At 49.9% G+C, this 19,912-nt stretch overlaps 1 protein-coding gene across 1 annotated transcript; it reads right to left on the bottom strand.

Moving 5' to 3' along the window:
* Positions 1 to 921: 921 nt before the first annotated feature.
* On the bottom strand, positions 922 to 18,306 carry LOC128573514 (uncharacterized). Its single transcript, XM_053573751.1, has 14 exons — positions 18,198 to 18,306; positions 16,955 to 17,171; positions 15,626 to 15,730; positions 13,484 to 13,615; positions 12,613 to 12,697; positions 12,440 to 12,503; positions 11,897 to 11,982; positions 10,929 to 11,111; positions 8,740 to 8,793; positions 7,531 to 7,683; positions 6,387 to 6,454; positions 6,119 to 6,164; positions 1,085 to 1,189; positions 922 to 990 (listed from the first exon to the last, which is right to left on the bottom strand). Exons 1-14 carry the CDS (start codon positions 18,304 to 18,306, stop codon positions 922 to 924), a joined length of 1,476 nt encoding a protein of 491 aa, XP_053429726.1.
* Positions 18,307 to 19,912: the final 1,606 nt, after the last annotated feature.

The following is a 19,912-nucleotide window of genomic DNA, read 5'->3' as shown; positions in this document are numbered from 1 at the left end:
GCCAGAAGCTGGGGTGTGAGGAGGCAAGCTGCTGCTGTCCCCTCCCACCTGCCTCCTTCGGGGCAGCTGAGAGTCCCAGAGCTCAAGCTTTCAGTGTGGGATGGTGAGTCACGCTCTGTTGGATGCCAGAGTAGGGCTAAGTGAAATCAGTGGTCCTAACAGTTTGTCATGTTTGTAAAGGAGAGCCCAACCCTCGTTTCTAGCTCCTGGGGAGAAATAGACTTATCCCCATTTTCCAGATGGGGACAACAGGCCCAGGGAGGGGCAGTGGCTTGTGGAGGTCACATAGCCAGGAGATTCTGTTCAATTCTCTCTGCTTCGGTCCTTCCTGCTCTAAGAACGGGAATCTTCTTAAGGAGGGAGACAAAGAAATGAAGGGTATCTCTAGTCCCCACCCATTCCCACCAACCCCATCCACCTGCTCTCAGGCTCACAGTGGGAAGGATGAGGTGGAGCAGGCAGGGTGGCTCCAGAGGCAGGCTCGGCCAGCAAGCTCCTTGCTAGCTTTCTCTGCTCTCTGCCCTCTGTTGCATCTTACCTCCCTGGTGTTTAGGGAGCCTAGACCAGCCCTGGGTCCCACCCTGTGGTGGTTCCTGTATAGCAGATGCTAGAAGCAACCGCCCTATGCTGGGGTTCTGGACAAGGAGTTCTGGGGAGGTGAGAAGTCAAGGCTAAAGGTATAGGCTTTGATGGACCCAGGTTGGGATCCCAGTTCTGCTGCCCTAGGCGAGTTTTTCCACCTCTCTGTGCCTTAGTTCCCTCAGTTGTAAAGTGGGGGAAATAATGTCATCAACGTGACGCAGCTAATTGTGAAGATCACTTGTGTAAGGCAATGAGGCTCTTGAGGAGCCCTGTGATCTAGCTCCCTGAAAGATGTGTGTCACCCCTTGGAGCCTCAGTTTCCTAATCCATAGTGGGGCATCACACGTGGACGGCTGTGAGCAGGAGGTGGGAAGAAGGCAAAGGGCTAGTGTACAGAAGCTTCTGCTCCTGCAAAATGGGGACAAGGCCACTCCAGGCTCAAAGGCACTTCTGAATCTGAATATCCATGAATGTCTCAGGAAGCTCCTTCTCCCCAGCTTACCCTGGAGATGTCCATTCGGGCCTGGTCAAAGGAGATGCCCTTGATGTTGGGCAGGGGGAGGTGGTGTCGTCTGAGCAGCTCTGCAAGAGGGGTGGGCAGAGGTGTCTGTGGGTGCAGAGCAAGAGGTGGTGTGGGGCTGCTCTGCTGCCCAGACTAGGTGTGGGAAGGGACTAGGTGTGTCCCCTCCGTCAGCCCCCTTGCTCGGGGGGACCATCCCCATCACCCATGAAGCAGTCTCTGAATAGCAAGTAGCTGTAGTCAGGAAAGCCAGTTTCTCTACCCACTTACTAAACCTGTTTTTTTTTTTTTTTTTCAGACAGAGCCTCAAGCTGTCACCCTGGGTACAGTGCCATGACATCACGGCTCACAGCAACCTCCAACTCCTGGGCTCAAGCGATTCTTCTGCCTCTGCTTCCCAAGTGGCTGGGATTACAGGTACCTGCCACAATGCCTGGCTATATTTTGGTTGTAGCCATCATCATTGTTTGGCAGGCCCGGGCTGGATTCGAACCCACCAGCTCAGGTGTATGTGACTGGCGCCTTAGCCACTTGAGCCACAGGCGCCGAGCCTTTTTTTTTTTTTCTTTTTGAGACAGAATCTCACTCTGTTACCCTGGGTGGATTGCCCTAGAATCATAGTTCACAGCAACCTCAAACTCTTAGGCTCAAGCCATCCTATTGCCTCGGCCTTCCAAAGTAGCTGGGATTACAGGCACCTACCATGATGATCAGTTAGTTTTTCTATTTTTGTAGAGACCAGGTCTCACTCTTGCTCAGGCTGGTCTCAAACTCCTGAGCTCAAGCAATCCACTGGCCTCGGCCTCCCAGAGTGCTAGGATTACAGGAGCGAGCCACTGAGCCTGGCCTACTCAACCTATCTTAAGGGAAATTCTTCTCAAACATATTCAGTCACTGTGAACACATTCTCATGAAGACATTCTTCTCAGCAGCATTTTAAGGAATGTTCAATTTGTTGAAGATTTCTTCTTTTTTTTTTTTTTTGAGACAGAGTCTTACTATGTTGCCCTCGGTAGAGTGCTGTGGCATCACAGCTCACAGCAAACCCTTGGGCTTAAGCGATTCTTTTGCCTCAGCCTCCCAAGTAGCTGGGACTACAGGCGTCCGCCACAATGCCCAGCTATTTTTTGGTTGTAGTTGTCATTGTTGTTTAGTAGGCCTGGGCAGAGATCGAACCCACCAGCATCGGTATATGTGGCCAGTACCCTAATGACTGCTATGGGTGCTGAGCCTGTTGAAGATTTCTTATAAATCTATTGATGAATTTTATTCTTTTTTTTTTTTTTTTTTTTTTAGACAGAGTCTCAAGCCGTAGTCCTGGGTAGAGTGCCATGGCATCACAGCACACAGCAACCTTCAACTCTTGGGCTTAAGCGATTCTCTTGCCTCAGTCTCCCAAGTAGCTGGGACTATAGGCGCCTGGCACCACACCCTGCTATTTTTTGGTTGTAGTTGTCATTGTTGTTTGGCGGGCCTGGGCTGGATTTGAACCCGTTAGCTCCGGTGTATGGAGCTGGCACCCTAGCCTCTTGAGCTATAGATGCTGTGCCGATGGATTTTATTCTTTAATCAAGGGAAGTAGCTGAGAACACCATTCATTCCTAAAAAAGGTAAAATGTTGGCAGAAACAAAATGTCTCAGAAAAGGATTAGAAAGAAGTCAGAATGAACTGAAAAATTAACCTTGAAATACTAGAAATTTGGTTATATTAATAAGAAAATATCCACTGAATATATCAAAGAAGGAAAATATTCAGGCTTAGTGCTCATAGCACAGTGGTTATGGTGCCAGCCACATACACCAAGGCTGGAGGGTTTGAATCTGGCCTAGGCCAGCTAAACAACAATGACAATGGCAACCAAAAAATAGCCAGGCATTGTGGTGGGCGCTTGTGGTCCCAGCTTCTTGGGAGGCTGAGGCAAGAGAATTGCTTAAGCCCAGGAATTTGAGGTTGCTGTGAGCTGTGACGCCCACAGCACTCTACTAAGGGCAACATAGTGAGACTCTGTCTCAAAAAAAAAAAAAAAAAGACGGAAAACATTCAAGAATATACTTATTTTTCATATATATGAAAAATAGTCCTTAAAGTAAGTTTTTGGTAAATTGGCAAATTTGAAGAATTGGTCATTTTGTAATTTGAATTTCAATGAAGTAGCCATTTGGCTGGCAATTTGATTTTTAGCAAACTGAGTTTCCAAGATTTGATGTTGAGGGTGTGACCTGAGGCTTCTCCGCCCTTCTTCTGTGCTGACACTCAGGCTGAGCTGAGTGCAAGCTGTCCATTCTGGACGGGGCACACTTGCCGTGAGCCATGAGCCCCACCTGGGCCATTTCACATGGGCATGTTACTTCCCAAGCCTTGCAGGTGTTCAGCTGGGAGCTGTGGGCTCTGTTACCTCTGAGGGCCCTTTCCATGTTGGTTTCCATAAAGCAAACCCACACCCCCCATCCCAAAGCTCTTCCTGGCCACTTGCCCTACTTCTAAGCTTCCATTGCTACCAGCCGCCTGGAAGAAAAACAAAAGGGCACACGTGGGCCCTTCCCCAGCCCCCTCATTGGTCATACTCCAGGTTCCAGGGTCTCCACTCTGCCTTCTCTGTCCTGCCTATGGGCAGCTCTTAGCCAACCCAGGGGACAAGGCCGAAGCCAGTTGGCTGTGGAGGCCCTTTGGACATGTTTGATGCTGCTCTGAGGTGCATGGTATGTGAGCATGGCAGAAGAACAGAGTGGGGGCTCACCATTGTGATGGGGCAAAAAGACCCCCTGCAGAAGCTCTAAGAGAAAGGCCTTCAGATGTCCTTGCTGCAATAGATGAAAGAGGAACAGGAAGTTTACATCTGCTGGGTTGGCAGGTTCTGACCATAGGAATGGGGGGACTCCAGTGTACATATGCCCACAGGGGATCAGGAGAAGTACTGGACACTCTACCCCTAACCCCCGACGTCCCAAGTGGGCATGGGGGGCAGTCCAGAGCAAGATGAGATCAGGGATAGAAAGTGAATGAAGCCTGGGACACTTCTGGAGGACGCTGGAACCATTTGAGCAGATTAGTGAAGGGACTGGGAAAAACTAAGGAGCCTGAAAAGAGACACCTGCTGCTGTCTCTTCCCGAGGGGGTGTTCTTGCTCCTACCCTGGAAGAACTCACTGCCCTTGCCAGTCAGTGCGCTGCCCTGGGGACATTCCACCACGCTCGGCCTCCACGGGACTGAGTCTCATGCTCTACCCCTAATGGGGGAAGGCTGTCATGGGGGATGATTTTGAAACACTATAAAATCAGTATCCCTGTTACATCAGGCCTTGCTCTGTTCTTACATTTGTTTGTTTTTTTTTTTTTTGTAGAGACAGAGTCTCACTTTATGGCCCTCCGTAGAGTGCCATGGCCTCACACAGCTCACAGCAACCTCCAACTCCTGGGCTTAAGCGATTCTCTTGCCTCAGCCTCCGGAGTAGCTGGGACTACAGGCGCCCGCCACAACGCCCGGCTATTTTTTGGTTGCAGTTTGGCTGGGGCCGGGTTTGAACCCGCCACCCTCGGTATATGGGGCCGGCGCCCTACCGACTGAGCCACAGGCGCCGCCCTGTTCTTACATTTGTAGCAAAGACTAGAGCATCTTTACGGGGAAGCCCTGGGGAAGAGGAAATTGGTTTGTGAGACCCCAGGGCTAGGGCTTTACAGGGACCAATGCAAGAGGAGCTCTCTACTGCTGAGAGCTGCCTGATAATGGAGTAGGAGTTATCTCATTGAGGAAGCAAGCCTCCTACCATTAGGAGAATTCTGTTCAAGGGCTCCCCCAACCCATTTAGACAGATCGGAAAAAGACTCTTATTTCACGACACTCTTTTCCCATCTGTTTGGAGACTGTCATAAACATATACATGTTATCGGCATTGTCTATGACATGGGTGGCTTTTATAGCGCACAACTTATCCAACTGCACACAGCAGCGCTGGTCTGGATGACTGTCCTCTAATGATGTCATAGACGAGATCCCTGACCTGAGCAAATGATCTTCAGGCCCACTCAACCCTGGGATTCTATAGAGTAAGAACAGAGCGAGGCCTGATGTGACAGGGATGAAGATTTGATACTTTTTGATGATACATGTGCTTGCTCAGCCCTTCTGTTGTTTTCTCATCTTGCAGCCTTCACAATTAGGGCTAGCGTGTGAGACTCATGGTCCTAGAGAAGTGGAGGGTAGGGGGATGTTCCCAAAGTAGGGAAAAAGGGGAGTTACTATGGGGGTTCCCTCTGACTGGCAAGGGCTGTGAGCAGTTCTTCCAGGGTAGGAGTGGGAATAGCCCCTGGGGAAGAGAGAGGACACTCCACTGGTCCACTGACACCATCTTGGCCAAGCCTCGTCAGCTGTGGCTGCATCTTCCTACCAGCCTGCTTGGATACCCCTATCTACACCCCATTCCTTCCAGTAGCTTCCGTCTTACTCAGAAGAAAAGTCGACTCCCAGCTGTAAGCCTGGTCCTGCCCTCTGTTACCTCCCCTCGCTCCCTCTGCTCCAGCCACGTGGGCTGGTCCCTGAGCCCATGAGACACGCTACTGCCATGGGGCCTCTGTCCTTATCTTCCCCCAGATCCCAGACCCCTTCTTTTCTAAGTCTTTGCTCAAAAGTTCACCTTCTCAATGAGGACTTCTCTGACTTTGTTTTTAATAATATCACTCCACCCTGTACACCTGGTCCCCTCTACTTATGCTGTAGTGTTAACACCTGCCTGTATATTATGTAATTTACTTTACTGTGGCTGGGGCTTATACCTGACCTCACGTTGCCAGAATGTGAGGGACCTTGCTGGTGTTCTCTGACACATCTCAGGTACATAGACAAGGCCAGGCCCATAATAGGTGCTCAATAAATGTTACGTGTATGAAAGAATAAAGCCTGGGAGACTCCCCTACTCTTGCAGCAGGCATGGGCGGTTTCCAGGACAAAATGAGATCAGGGACAGAAAGTGACAGAGGCTTTCAGTTTGGATGAGGCTGAGGCCAAGAGAAGGGACTCACCTGCTTCTTGACGCCAGTAGGGTGGGGGCTCAGGGTGACCATGGTGCTACCAGAGAAAAGAGATCACTTTTGTGTCACAGCAGCCTTTTAGGGGTGCAGTGCTCAGTGAGCTGTGGGTCACAATACCCCTCTCTCCCTCCTATAAGCCTCCTGTCATTCTGCTGACAGCAGATGGAAATATGCATCACTTAACCACATGCTTTCTCTCTCAACTCGCTTTTTGTTACCATCTTATTTTTTCTGAACTTCCCAAACAAAAAAGTGTTACCTGTTTGGAGGAAACTGGATTATTAGTTTCTGATTTCTTGAAGAAAACACAGCCTTTGAAAAAAGTTTCTATGAGAAAATTAGATCAGAACAGAAGAGAAATTTAGGTTCCAGCCAGAGGGATTCCCTTGCCTGCAGCCCCCATGATACCAGGTTCTCTCATCAGCCCTCACCTCCCTCCCTGTGACACTGCCTTCTCCAGCTGCTGGTTCATATGTGTCCAGATCATGCATGTGTGGGCCTTGCCATAGGAGAGGACACAGAAGGGTACAGGGTGCCCCTCGATCCAGGGATCCAGGGCTAGATACAGGGAGGGCTCAGCTCAGTGGAGGGAAATCCTTCTGTAATAAGAGTGACTTGGCTCAGGAATCATCATTGCTTAGAAGCCAGGGGACCCCTTGGTTTTGAGGCGGGTGTATAGGGACCTTCAAAATTTACATGGTCACCTTATGAACCAGAAATTAAGTGACTTTTCACCACCAGCCAGAGATGACCAGCTTCTTTGCCATAGAATCATGCTGACAAAGATGCCAAGGGTCCTCTTGTACCTGGCAGGTGCAACTTGGCTCACCTATAGTGGGGACCCTCTTGTGTCCTCATCCGAGGCACTTTCCTAATCTCAAATTCTGTGGAACAAGTCTGAACAGGTCTGTTCAGAACAGAGAAGTTGAAAGTTTGGGGAGCTATATTTCCCCAGAACTCCTGCCAGGGCCCAGACTTCTCTGGTCGGGGCCACCCATTCTCTTAGGGAGTGGAGAAACTGTCACATTTGGGCCCTCCACCAACTCTTTGTCTCTGAACTTCCTCCCGGGCTTTTGATGCATGACTGCATCAAAAGGGGAGACAGTGAAAAGGCCCCACCTGGCAAGGACCCCAAGCTGAGGGGCAGAGGAAAACCCCTTTAGTTGCTGAAGAAGTTCTTGGGGAGCATGGGGGGCGGTGCGTGTGAATATAGGGGCACAGATGTTAAAGTATTTTAATGTTTTAGCAGAGGGCACTGTCCGGTGGACTGATCGAATGTGAACAGGTGACACAGCACTGAGATTTGCTGTGGGCTCCTGTCACCCTGCCCTCAGCCAGCAGGCCCTGGAGGGCCCCTCATCATAGATCCAGGATCCTGGGGGACAAGGACCTTTGAATCTCACCCAGGAAACTGTGACAGAGGAGGAGTTGCTGGGGCCCAGCAGCACCAGCAAGCCTGGCTGGATGACTGTGGCCACGTGTTCCTCAAGCTGGACCGTGGGAGGATCAGGAGTGTTGATGGTCAGTCTCACATTCCCTCCAGGCTGATTAGAAGCCTGGATGAGGTTAGAGCAGAAAAGGCGCAGGCAGAGACAGAAGCCGGCTTTCCTCCGCCCCCAGCTTGAGAAATGGAAACAAGACCATCTGAGGAGTCCGGAGTCTGGGCTTTAATTATACTCTGCAGCAACTTGCTGTGTGACCAGGAGGGGTCACTTACACTCCCTGAGAGTCTTTGAGGTGGGATTGCAGCCTCTTCTTCCTGGGCATACACAGCAGCTAAAGCATAGATTTTTGGAACCAGAGTTCCAGCTTCACCACTTGCAAGCTGTGGGCCAAGGCAAGTTTCTTAATCTCTCTGTGCCTTGCTTTTCTTTTCTTTTTCTTTTTTTTTTTTTTTTTGTAGAGACAGAGTGTCACTTTATGGCCCTCGCTAGAGTGCCGTGGCCTCACACAGCTCACAGCAACCTCCAACTCCTGGGGATTTTCACTCTTATAACACAGGGATAATAATTACATTTACCCCTAAGGTTGTTGTGAGGATAAATTAACTTATATAAAGTGCCCAGAGAAGAGCCACACTGAGTATTGCTATTCACTTGGCATCTGTGGTGGTTATTACTGATTGGCTCTCAGGTGCCATAGGCTAAAACAATGTCCTCTGCAGAGAGGACAGTGAGGGTGGATTCTGAAGTCTAGGACTGGGTTGAAATTCTAGTCCTCCCATTTACCAAGCAATGTGAGCCTGGGTAAGTGAGTTCACCTTATTAGCCTCAGTCTGTTCATCTATAAAAGGGGCTGACAGTGTGGGGTTCCCAGAGGGTTACACTGATGTGGGTGGAGGAGCCCGTATGCAGTCACCACTGTCGTCTAGGTGCATACCTGGGGCTGCTCAGTAGTGAATAATGGTGGTCCTGAACTAAGCGTCTTACTTGCATCATCTCATTTGATCCGCACATCACCTGTGAAGCAGGTGCAGCGATTCTCAGTCACAGCAGGAAACTCTGGCCATATGGAGCACACCTGTGTGCCCTGGCCTGGTCCAGCCACCCTGGCCCAGCATCTTTCCTGAGACCTTGACCAAGTTGCTGGAGGGGGGTTGGTAACACACTTACCTTGGGCCCAGGCTCCAGTTCTCCTAATGACAATAGCCGAATGAGGTCAGAAACCTGGAAAAAGGGCAAAGTGTGTGTTAGTTAGCCTTTAGAATCTGGCAAATCTGGTCTGAGCAGGCCATTGGGGAGAACTTGGGGGTGGGGGCAGCTCAGTGCGGTTTGATGAGAATAACTGTCCCCAGCTGGATATACCGCTGGCATGGCAGTCATTCTTAGCATGTGAGCAGCTATTAATCTGGATTCTCATCATGATTTATCTGGAAAGCTTAGCTTTTTATTGTTTTGATGACTTTTCTCTCCTAACATTTTACTGTGAACATTTCTATACATACAGCAAAGTTGAAAAAAATTTGCAGAGAGCATTAATGTATTAATCACATAGATTCTTCTGTTAACACTTTTCTATGCTCGCTTTATCATATTTATGTCCACCTATTTATGCTTCATTGATTTTTGAAAATCATAAATTATAGAAAACTTTAGAGAAATGTGTAAAGTAGGAAGTACAAGTTCACCCAGCATCTCTTTTCTTTCCCCTCTAATCCTGTTCTCAGGGATAACCACTGTTGACATTCTGAAGTATATCCTGACAGACTTTTTTCTACACACATACAGACATGAGTAGATGGGAACATTCTAACCACATGGTGCTGAACCTTGTTTGTTCCCCTCATCCTCAGTACATACAGAAAATCTCCATTTGTAACAGCTGTGTAGTACGCCATGTTGCATGAATGTAACATGATTTATTTTACCAGTTCCTTATTGATGGACACCTAAGTTGACTTCATTTTTCACCTTATATCATGATATCATGTGAGGCTGCAAAGAACCCCCTTGCACATGTACCCTTGCCCACTGGTGTAAGATTTCTGTAGACCTGGAATTGCAGGGTTCCCTTCTAACTGCAGCTGCCGCACTTGTGAGAGATGGAGGGACTGCAGGGGAGGCAGGAAACCTGGCCATAGTCCTGACCCCACCTTCCTGTTGGCCTTGGACAACTCACATTCCCAAGTCTGGGACTTGGTTTCCTTATGTAAAAAGTGGAGCAATAATGATACATCATTTTCAAATGTGGCTCTTAGGGCATCGTTTTTTAAATTAAATATTTACTGAGCATCCACCGTGTACCTTTCATGTGGTAGGTATACTATCCATAGTCCTGCCTCATAACAAGGAAGACAGTGAACACGCCAAATTAAATAAGTACACACACGTGTACATATATGTGTATGTGTACATGCAACTTTGCACATACAACTTCGTACAAATACATATGCATAGTATGTTTTAAAGTTAGAATGTGATCAGTGTTTTGAAGGGAAAAGATCAGCGTGGAGACCTTACTTTACATCTCCCAATGCAGTGGACAAAAGGTGCTCTCTGAGGAGACACCATCTGGACTGAGGCCAGCAGGGAAGGGAATAATGTTCCAGGTCGAGACCAGCGCGAGGCAGGGCTCTGGAGTGGGAGCCAGCGCAGCCCCTGTGATAGGAGTGTGGTGGGTGAAGAGACAGGGCCAGAGATGGGGGCAGCAGCGAGATCACACAGCACCCCAGGCACTGCACAGGAGACTGGATTTTATTCAGAGTATACTGTGGAGTTGCTGGGGGATTTTGTGATGTATCTGGATTTTTCCTCTCAGTGATCCCCCCATTGACCCTGGGAACTGGCTGTTCTTGCAGAACTCTGTGTGTGCCTCCTTGTCACCATTCAGGCCACCTCTTCAAAGATGTCTTTGCTGACTAGAGGTCCAGGATTATAGCCCTCTTACCTCCACTAGTCACTCACTATCCCATTGCCCTGCTTGCTGTAAATAATGAGATAAATTATTTTATTTAATGGACAGTTTTCTTTTTCAGTTTCTAATCTTCCACTAGACTTTAAGTTCTGCAAGGGCAGGAACCCTGTGTGCATAGGCTTGGCACACAGTAGGCCTGCAATTGATATTTTCAGTTTAAATGAATAGACATTAGGAAGAGAGGAAAAACAAAGGGGTCTCAGTGTCCAGGGATGTCTTCCCAGGTGAGGGGACTTCTATGCTGGGTTCTGAAGGCTAAATAGGAGTTCTCTAGGTGAGAACCAGAGATGGTAAGTGACTTATGCAGGCCCACCCAGAAAGGCATTGGTTTCTTCATGTGCAAAAATAAAGTTCTGTCTATCCCCATTCCTCCTCCTCAAGCACTCACTGTAGAGTCCAGGGGGTCCACATGGATCTCCTTGCTGGTGTAAAGGCAGGACAAGATATTATTGTAAACCTCCAGCCAAAAGACCAGGTCTGCCATGCTTCCCGGAGCTAATCTTGGGAGGGGCTGAGGGGTCAGGTGGTCAGAACTTAGGGTTCTCTGGCTTGGGCCGCAGGGGGTCACGAGCTTCAGAGAAATAAAAGAAGAAGAAATTCAGTGGGAACAGCCTCTTTGGCCAACACCTGATCATAGTTAGCATGGCAGGCTCCCTGTGATTAGTGTGGTGCTGGATATTTACATGCAGGATCTCATCTGAACCTCCCAACAGGGCTGGGAGATGGGAACTGTCATTGTCACCATTTGACAGATGAGGAAGCTGAAGCCCAGATAGATGAAGTGATTTATTCAGATCACACATGCGGTAAGAAGTAGAGCAGGGTTTGGGACCCAGGAGCCTGGGTTCCTGCTTCACCCTCATCCAACCGCATTTCCTTCTCTGTGCCCTGGGTAACAGGTCTCCTCCCCATCCACTCAGATCCTCCTGTTCTCCCAACCCAGCTCCTATAATTCCATGGGGATAGGGAAGGAGCAGAGGCCAGGAACTGGGCAGACACAACCAGCCTCATCCTATCTCTGGACCTCGGTTTCTCTACCTGAGAGGTCTCTCCCAGCTGGGGCATTGTGTGCGGCCCTGCGGCCCCCTGAACTCACCTGCCTGCTTCTCATTGGAGTCTGGCGCTTGCTCCCTGGCCATGCAGCCCTATGGCTCCCCTGTTTTCCTAGAGCCCAGCCCAAGCCCCACATCCTCCCTCTCCTTCCCCTCTACCCATCACCTCCTCTGCTTGCTCCTTCTCCTCCCTCCGTCCCCTTCTTCCTTCCTTTGCTCTTAGCCAGAGAAGCCCCATCTCCTTTGCCCCTCCCCAGAGCAGTGGATGTTCCCCGAGGGTCCGTCCAGTCAGGGGCAGATGCACCTGCACTTTCATCAGGATGGCCTCCTCTGTGAACTCCGTGGTGGTGACGTAGTACTGGAAGTCCTCTGGGCCGGAGCTGGTCGGGGCTGCAATGAAGAAGTGAAGCTGGGGTTCAGCCCTCCGTCGGGAGAGGTGGAGAGGTGTGGGGAGACAGGAAGAAACTTGTTCTTCCTCTGCTTAGCTTTAGGTCTCTTGAGGGCTGACCTTGTACTTCTTATAACAGTGAACATTCATCAGGTGACAACTTGGTGGCAGGTTGTATTATTATCACAACAATCTCATTCTGTGAGCCTATGAGTAGTCCCATTCCACAGTAGTTCCATTCGTCATTTTTGCCTTTGAGTCCTCAGTTTGAAACTGAGGCAAATATGACTTACCAGGTCCCAGGCTGTATTGCCCCCTTTTTGCCCTTCTGAGAAAGTGGGCTCCCATGGGCAGAGATTTTCTATTTTGTTCCTCATCATATTCTGAGACCCTAAAGCAATGCCCGGCACATAGCAAGGGGCAGCAGACAAGCTCCTGCCTTGGTTGGTAGCAACTTACGCAGAGCGATTTGCAAGAGGTCTTCCAGCAGCAAGTTGAGCAGAGTTGTGGCCAAGGGGCACACCTGGAGAGGAGGTATGATGGGTCCTCCTTAGGGCTGGGATGAGGTTAAGGGGCTCTCCCTTGGGGACATACGCTTCTCCTAAGAAGGCAGGGGAGGTGGGGTAACTCACTATCTTCTGCAGGAGGAAGGGCAATGCCTCGTCTAGGGCACTTGTCACCAACTTCAGAACTTTGTTCATTGGCAGGAAGTCCATCCTAGGGGAAGGGGGCAACTGGTGGGGTCTGACACAGGATGGCAGGGAGACTGGCCAGAGTGGGGACTCAGGGTGGCGCTGAGCTGAGGAAGCCTCTCTGGGCTTGTGGGGTTTTATTTCCAGTGGCTGCCCCTTCCCTGGTGTCTGGCGTTTCCCTCCCTTCCCAATTCTATCCTTTCCCCTTTCTTGCCTTCCTGCTTTTTCTCTCCCAAACTTTCTCCTCCTTCTCTTTATTTCTTCCTAGTTTCTCTTCCGTCTCTTTATTTCTAGCTCTGATTAACATCTCTGGGATTTTCGGGCAGGGAGGGGTCACACCTAGTAGTGGAGGTCATGGAAGGCTTATTGTTGGGTAAATAGAAGAATGATAGTGGCCACCTTACGTGGCAGGTTCTGTGTTAAGTGGGTCAGTGGGTGAACCCATCTCCTCTCACAGCCAACCACTGGCTGTACTATGAGCAATTCCATTTTACAGGTGAGGACATGGAGGCTCCCAGAGGTTAGATAGGTTGTCCAGAGCCCATCGTTGGAAGGTGTCCAAGCCGAGGTTCGAAGCTGGGTGGATAAACACACTTAGCACTGACAGTCAATGTGGTGGCAGGAGATGCTGGCAGAGGGCATGGGCAGTCTGTGGTCTTGAGGGTGACCCTGCTCTGATGCTGTGGTCACTCTGGTCACAATGAGGCTGGGGAGAGGCAGTCCCGGGCCCGAGTTTCTGTGGAAGATGAGTGCGGGAAGGGCTTGTGCCCGGCCCTGCCCAGTGAAAGCACAGGCGTGTGCAGGTACTCACTGCTCCAGCACCTCGATGCCCAGGTATCCAGGTGGGGTGTGGCATTCCTCAAGGGCCACTTGGGTTTTATTTCCTGTCTGTTCCAACCGTACTCCAATGCGAATGTTCTTGATAACTTTGAGCTGGAGGATCCTGCAGGGAGAGTGTGTCTGGGCAGGCACCAAGCCAGAGCACAAGGTTGAAGGCAGAGGCCACAAGCAACAACCTGGGAGCCTGTAGGTGCCTGGAGAGCTCAAATGAAAAACTAGGAGAGTTTATTAAAAATATGGAAAACCTGGCCAGGCATGGTGGATACCTATAATCCTAGCACTCTGAGAAGCCGAGGTGGGTGGATTGCCTGAGCTCAGGAGTTCGAGACCAGCCCGAGCAAGAGTGAGATCCTGTCTCAAAAACTAGCCGGGCATTATGGCGGTGCCTGTAGTCCCAGCTACTGGGGAGGCTGAGACAAGAGGATATCTTGAGCCCAAGAGTTTGAGGTTGCTGTGAGCTATGACGCTCTGGCACTTTACCCAGGGAGATGGAGCCTCAAAAAAAAAAAAAAAAAAAAATATATATATATATATACATGGAAAACCTGAGCCACATAGGGTCAACTGTTGGCTGGTCTATCAATTGTCCCTAAAATGAACATATAACGAATAGCCTACAACTCAAGATAGACAGAAAATTTCCCAATTCAGAGATAGGGCAAGAAGAAGGTGACCAATTCTTTTTCTTTTCTTTTTTTAGAGATAGAGTTTCACTTTGTCGCCCTCAGTAGAGTGCTATGGTGTTACAGCTCACAGCAACCCCCAGCTCTTGGGCTTAGGTGATTCTCTTGCCTCAGCCTCCCGAGCAGCTGGGACTACAGGTGCCCACCATAATGCCTTTTTGGTTGCAGTTTGGCCGAGGCTGGGTTTGAACCTGCCACCTTCAGTATATGGGGCTGGCGCCCTACTCACTGAGCCACAGGCGCTGCCCAAGGTGACCAATTCTTAAGTATTGTTAGACTGTTTCATTTAGTCTGGAAGTCTCTCTGAAACTCTTTGAAAAAAGAAATATGGAAAATCTGGAAGTTCTAACAACCCTGGGTCAGTATCCTCCCAGGGTGGCAAACTCCTGGGGCTATGAGTGACCTTGAGATGGCCACATGCTGTCTAGTTTGCTATAGTCTCCTCCAGGCCCGTGGTCGAGTTATGTTTTTACTGCATTGTCACTACAAGGATGATGATATATTTACTATAGAGCAAAGAAGTATTTTTGTGTGTCCAAGTCTCTGTTAAAGATGCATTTCTTTGTGCTCACATCTCTATTAAAAGGGGAGGCCAGACCTAGAAGGCCATATTTTATAAGAAAAACAGGAGTGGGCTTGGCACCTATAGCACAGTGGTTATAGTGCCAGCCATATACACCGAGACTGGTGGGTTCGAACCCAGCCCAGGCCAGCTAAACAACAACAACTGCAACAAAAAATAGCTGGGCATTATGGCGGGCGCCTGTAGTCCCAGCTACTTGGGAGGCTGAGGCAAAAGAATCGCTTAAGCCCAAGAGTTGGAGGTTACTGCGAGCTGTGATGCCACAGCACTCTACCGAGGGTGACATAATGAGACTGTCTCAAAAAAGAAAAACAGGAGTGGATATATCCTAAAGGGCATTTAGGAATGTTCTTGTTCCACAGTTCAGAATTCTGCAGGTAAACTCTCACAACAGCCTGGTGCAGTAAGGAACTTGAACTATAACCCATTTTATAGATGAGAAAACTGAGGTCCAGGGAATGGACACCCTTTGCTCACGTCTCAGGGCCCAGGATTGTGAGACTCTTCTTGGGTCATCCCGTTAATGCACTGACCTGCCTGTTTACTCAGATGGGGTTCATGTCCTACCACGTGGGAGTCAGAGGGTTTTATTTTAGCTTTTGCCACTGACTTCCCCTGTGCCAAGTGTTCCTGGGAAGATTCCTCTCCCACTCTTTGCCTTAGTTTCCCCATCAGTAAAAATGGCTTTGAAACATACCCAAGTGGAATGGATGGTTGTGATCCTTGTGGGGACACAAAGCACGTGGCTTTCGCTAGTCCTGCATAGCTGCCTCTTGAGCCATGGCCGTGAGGGGCTGGGCATCCTGGCACCTGCGTGCATGGTGTGGAAGCATCTATGCATACTTACTCCAGGAACGAGAGGTACAGTTTGCAGCACAACGTGACCTGTAGCAGGCTGTCACTCAGGATTTGCAGGGTGACCTCAGGTCCTTTGGCATCTTCTATGACTAACCTGGGAAGGCATGGAGGGTGCTGGTGTGGCCTGGCCAGGCCTCTGTCACTCTGCAGAGTATGTATCTGGATTAGCTGGGATGGGCCAGACCCTATGAGGGCGTGGGACAGCTTTGGGACCATGACCCCATCCAACTAGTACCCTGGATTTTCATTTCATTTTATCCCCATCAAAATTTCTCCTGAGTCTTAGGATCTGTTGGCTCCCCTGCTCATGCTGGGGGATGGATTTGGAGGTGTGCCTGTGATTGGGGCAGGGGCCCCAACCCAAGTCAACACCATTCACTTATGCTGGCACTTATTTTACCAGGAATCTCAGACTCAGTTGCCTGTAGGGCCAACCAGGTAATGGAAGTGAGTGGAAGAGGTAATGGGGATCAGCTTAGAGGCTAAAGCCTTGTACCAATGATTGTCATGTGGGAGGGCATGGCAGGTGTGGCTAGATCTTTGCTTTAGAGAGAATCAGTATTATGGTTAAATTGTGTCCCTCACCCCCAAATTCATATGTTGAAGTTCTAAGCCTCCATAACACAGAATGTGACCCTATTTGGAAAAAGCATTGTTGAAATGTAATTATTAATGTTAAATACTGGAGTAGGGTGGGCCCCTAACCCAACAGGATTGGTGTCCTTATAAAGAGGAAATGAATTCTGGACATGGTGGCTCATGTCTGTAATCTAAGCACTTTGGGAGGCCAAGGTGGGAAGATCACTTAAGCCCAGCTGTTCGAGACCAGCCTGGGCAACATAGCAAGACCCCATCTCTACAAAAAGTAGAAAAATTAGCTGAGTGTGGTGGTACCCACCTATAGTCTTAGCTACTCAGGAGGCTGAGGCAGGAGAATTGCTTGAGCTCAAGAATTTAAGGTTGTACTCCACTGCACTCTAGGCAACAGAGCAAGATCCCATCTCAAAATATATACATATATATATGTTTTTAAAAATTCCATGTAAAATTGCAAAACCCAGGTGTTGGCTGCATATGGAAGGTGGGCGCCTTGCCAGGCTGTGACCCCAGACTGAGACTCTGCTTTTTTCCTAGGAAGATTTCAGGTGGCTTGGAGGGATATAGGGGCAAGAAAAATGCACTTGCTCATGCTGTCCAGACTGTAGGGAGCCTGCAAAGACACCTGGGGTTCTCACCTGCCCCTGCTCCACTTGCCAGGGAGAGCACCAAAGCTCAGGGAAACAGGAAAGGTCAAAGGCAACTTCAGGTGGCGACTCACCCTCCTGCCTGGAGCAGGTTCCGTAGCAGTGGGAGGCTCTTCCCTGAGAGCAGGTCCCCAACCAGCGACAGGTCCAGCCCACTGCTCTTTTTAGAGAGGCCCTTTCTCACAAAGGGCAGATGGTCCAGGACAGCGACACTTTCACTTGAGGCCATTGTTACTGGCAGGCTAACCACTCGGTCCAGGATGTGGTATTCTGAGAACAGGTCTGCAATGTCTGAGGACACAAGCCCCTCCTCAGCGTGGGGCTGTGCCCTTCATTCAGCCATTCAACAAATGCCCACTAGCACCTGCTTGGAGCCATGTTTGATGGTTGTTCAGTAATAAGAACTTCTTGAGCATGTACTTTCTTCTGGGCTCCTGTCTTTAAAGAGTTTACTTTGTAGCAAGGGAGACAGACAGCCATCAAGCATAGAGAGCAGCAAGCAGAATAATTTTTAATAGCAGTATGTGTGACAAAGGAAATACAAGAGTTGGAGCACCACTGGAGTGGGGTCTACTTTAGATGGGGTGATTGGGGAGGGCCTCTCAGAGGAGAAGGCATTGAGCTGAGACCTGAATGAAGTGAAAGACTCCATTACTGAGAGGCCTGGAGCAGAGCAGTGCAGTCAGAGGGGCAGCAAGTGCAAAGGTCCTGGGGCAGGGATGAGCCAGTGAGGCTGGAGTGTGGTGAACAGGGTAGGAGGTGGGTGGGCAACAAGCACCTCACAGCCAGCAGTTGGGGAGAGAGAAGAACAGACAAGCAGATGGACAGGACAACAGGTATAATACACTTGGGTGAGGCCACTGAGGAGACTTTACCACAGGGCTGTGGGAACCCAGAAGAAGGAGAGATTCCTTCTGCCTGGGGAGATCAAGAGGGGTTGCCAGAGGAGGTGGTTAGAACTTTGCCTTCTAGGATGCATCAGAATTTACCATGTTGAGGAGAGGAAAGGACATTTTAGGCAAAAGAAGCAGCATAGTGAAGCAGGTCTGCAGGGTGGTTAGGGAAGGTGGCACGGGGAGGCCAGAGATGCAGGCCCTTGAACACCAGGATGAGGGTTTGGAGGTTCTCCTGAAGGCACTGGGGAGCTATGGCAAGTGTTAGAGGAGGGGAGGGCCAGCTGTGGGTGAAGGAAGGTGAATTCTGTGTGGCTGAAAGGGGGAGGCCAGAAGAGGAAGAGCTTTGAGCAGGAAATAGTTGTGTTTCTTACCCCATTGTCCCTGAGCTCCTGCCTCCCACAGCTCACTCCTTAACTCTTACCTGTTTCCAGCTGATATTTGCTGATCCGCAGAAAGAGTAGGTTCTGGGCCTCCCCTTGGCCTTGGGGCAGGAGCCCCCAACATAGCAGTAGCCTCCAGAGCAGCAGCATCCTCCTGGCTAGGACCTGCAAACATAGAGATGGGAACACTAATGTCCTTGTTAGGGTACCTACCACCTTATGTCTCCCAGCTCTGCCTCTCCTAGAACCTTCTCTCCAGCTTTCCTTCCCTTGTCTCTGCCCCTAGCAGATCCTTGGACACAGCCCACACTTCCCACCACCATGTGTTTGTGCTTGCGGGTCCCGGGAGTATCCTTCCCATGGTATGGGCTGGCTTCAAAGCTGGACTCTGCCACTTTCTGACTCTGTGACCTGAGCAAGTCACTTGACCCTTCCATGTTTCAGTTTTCTCATCTGTAAAGTGAGGACAATCAGAGGTTGTTGAGGGATACATTTAATAACACGTGCAAAGGACTTAGCCACAGTAAGCACCCAGCGGCTGGGTGACACTGTGTCAAAGGATGTAGTACTCTTTTCAACACTGGAAGCTTTGGGTTCCTGAGGAGGCTATGGCATGGAGGTCATAGGGGAGGTGCCATAGTGGCAAGGGTGGCGGGGGGGTAGGCACCTGGGGGGCTTGAAGTCACAGATCTTTACCAAGCAGTAAGGGAATATTTCAACCAGTGTGTTTGTACCAGTTCCTACCAGCAGGACCTCAGCCCTGCCCAAGTGGCCAAGACCCCAGAGTTTGCAGGCAGGGGGCTTTTTGGGTGAACAAGAGCATACCACTAGGTAACAAGCCTCTGGAATGCAATGACCAGCTGGGACACAGACACCTCTAGGGCAGATGTCAGCCTGAGCAGGGTGGGCAGAGGAGCCACCCCCCCCAGGCCACACCCATGAGGAAGCCACCCAGGGTGCAGACGCTGCCTCTGAGCATAGAGAGGAGAGTGCCAAGTGGTCAAGCCTACTCTGCAGTGCCTGAGAAAATCCTGGCATTGCCTTGAGGATCACGTTTTTTGCTCTTTGGTGGCACAGGAATTCTACACAGTGACTGCACTGGGTAATACAAAAGGAAAGTTTTGTGTTTGCTTTCAGGCTGAACTTAAATTCATCCACTATTCCTGTAACCGGCATTTAGGTGGTCTCTGTGTCAGGCGCTCTTTTCCATCAGTTCCCCTAGGCCAAGTTTCTCACCCTTCCTGCCCTCAGGGCTTTACGCCTGTCTTCCTGCACTCTCCACTTCTGGAGCCCTAGCTGTGTGCCAGGCATTATGCCGAGAACCTTACAAGCTTCACAGAGTCCTCACCTTGATGGTCTGGGATCATCTATACCAAGCCCATTATATAGATGATGAAACTGAGGCTCAGAAAGCAGAAATGACTTACCCAAGGTGACAACAGGTGGTAAGTGACAGAGCTGTGATTAGCTCAGGTTCTCCTGGCACTAAAAGTCTGTGCCCTACTTCACCACATTGTAGTAGATGCTCAAGACGTGTCAGAGAAATGCCACGTTGACTTCGTTGGCCTTCCCTCTCCAAGGACGGGGCTGTCTGGAATCTCTCCCTGGCCTCTGTCTCCAGATTCCTGGAGGGACAGCTTTTATAACCTGAGTGCTGAAGCCGAGGTGGGTGGGCATGTGGACAGGAAGTCCAGCCCCTGGCCAGGGCGGTGGCTCAGAGGAGCTCTTCAGTAGAGGCAGAGGTCCTCTTGGCACC

The sequence above is a fragment of the Nycticebus coucang genome, chromosome 21, assembly GCF_027406575.1.
Source record: "Nycticebus coucang isolate mNycCou1 chromosome 21, mNycCou1.pri, whole genome shotgun sequence".
Taxonomy (NCBI): domain Eukaryota; kingdom Metazoa; phylum Chordata; class Mammalia; order Primates; family Lorisidae; genus Nycticebus; species Nycticebus coucang.
Note: the sequence above shows the minus strand (reverse complement) of the source record. Positions and strands in the feature narration are given on the sequence as shown.

Excerpts from the sequence above, each read along its gene's own strand:
- LOC128573514 (XM_053573751.1), bottom strand. The coding sequence starts at position 18,306 with ATGCTGCTGCTCTGGAGGCTACTGCTATGTTGGGGGCTCCTGCCCCAA. Across the intron at positions 12,504-12,612 it reads CCTTCCTCCTGCAGAAGATA|GTGTGCCCCTTGGCCACAAC; the intron begins GTGAGTTACCCC and ends CCTCCTCTCCAG. Across the intron at positions 11,983-12,439 it reads CCTCTTGCAAATCGCTCTGC|CCCCGACCAGCTCCGGCCCA; the intron begins GTAAGTTGCTAC and ends TCTTCATTGCAG.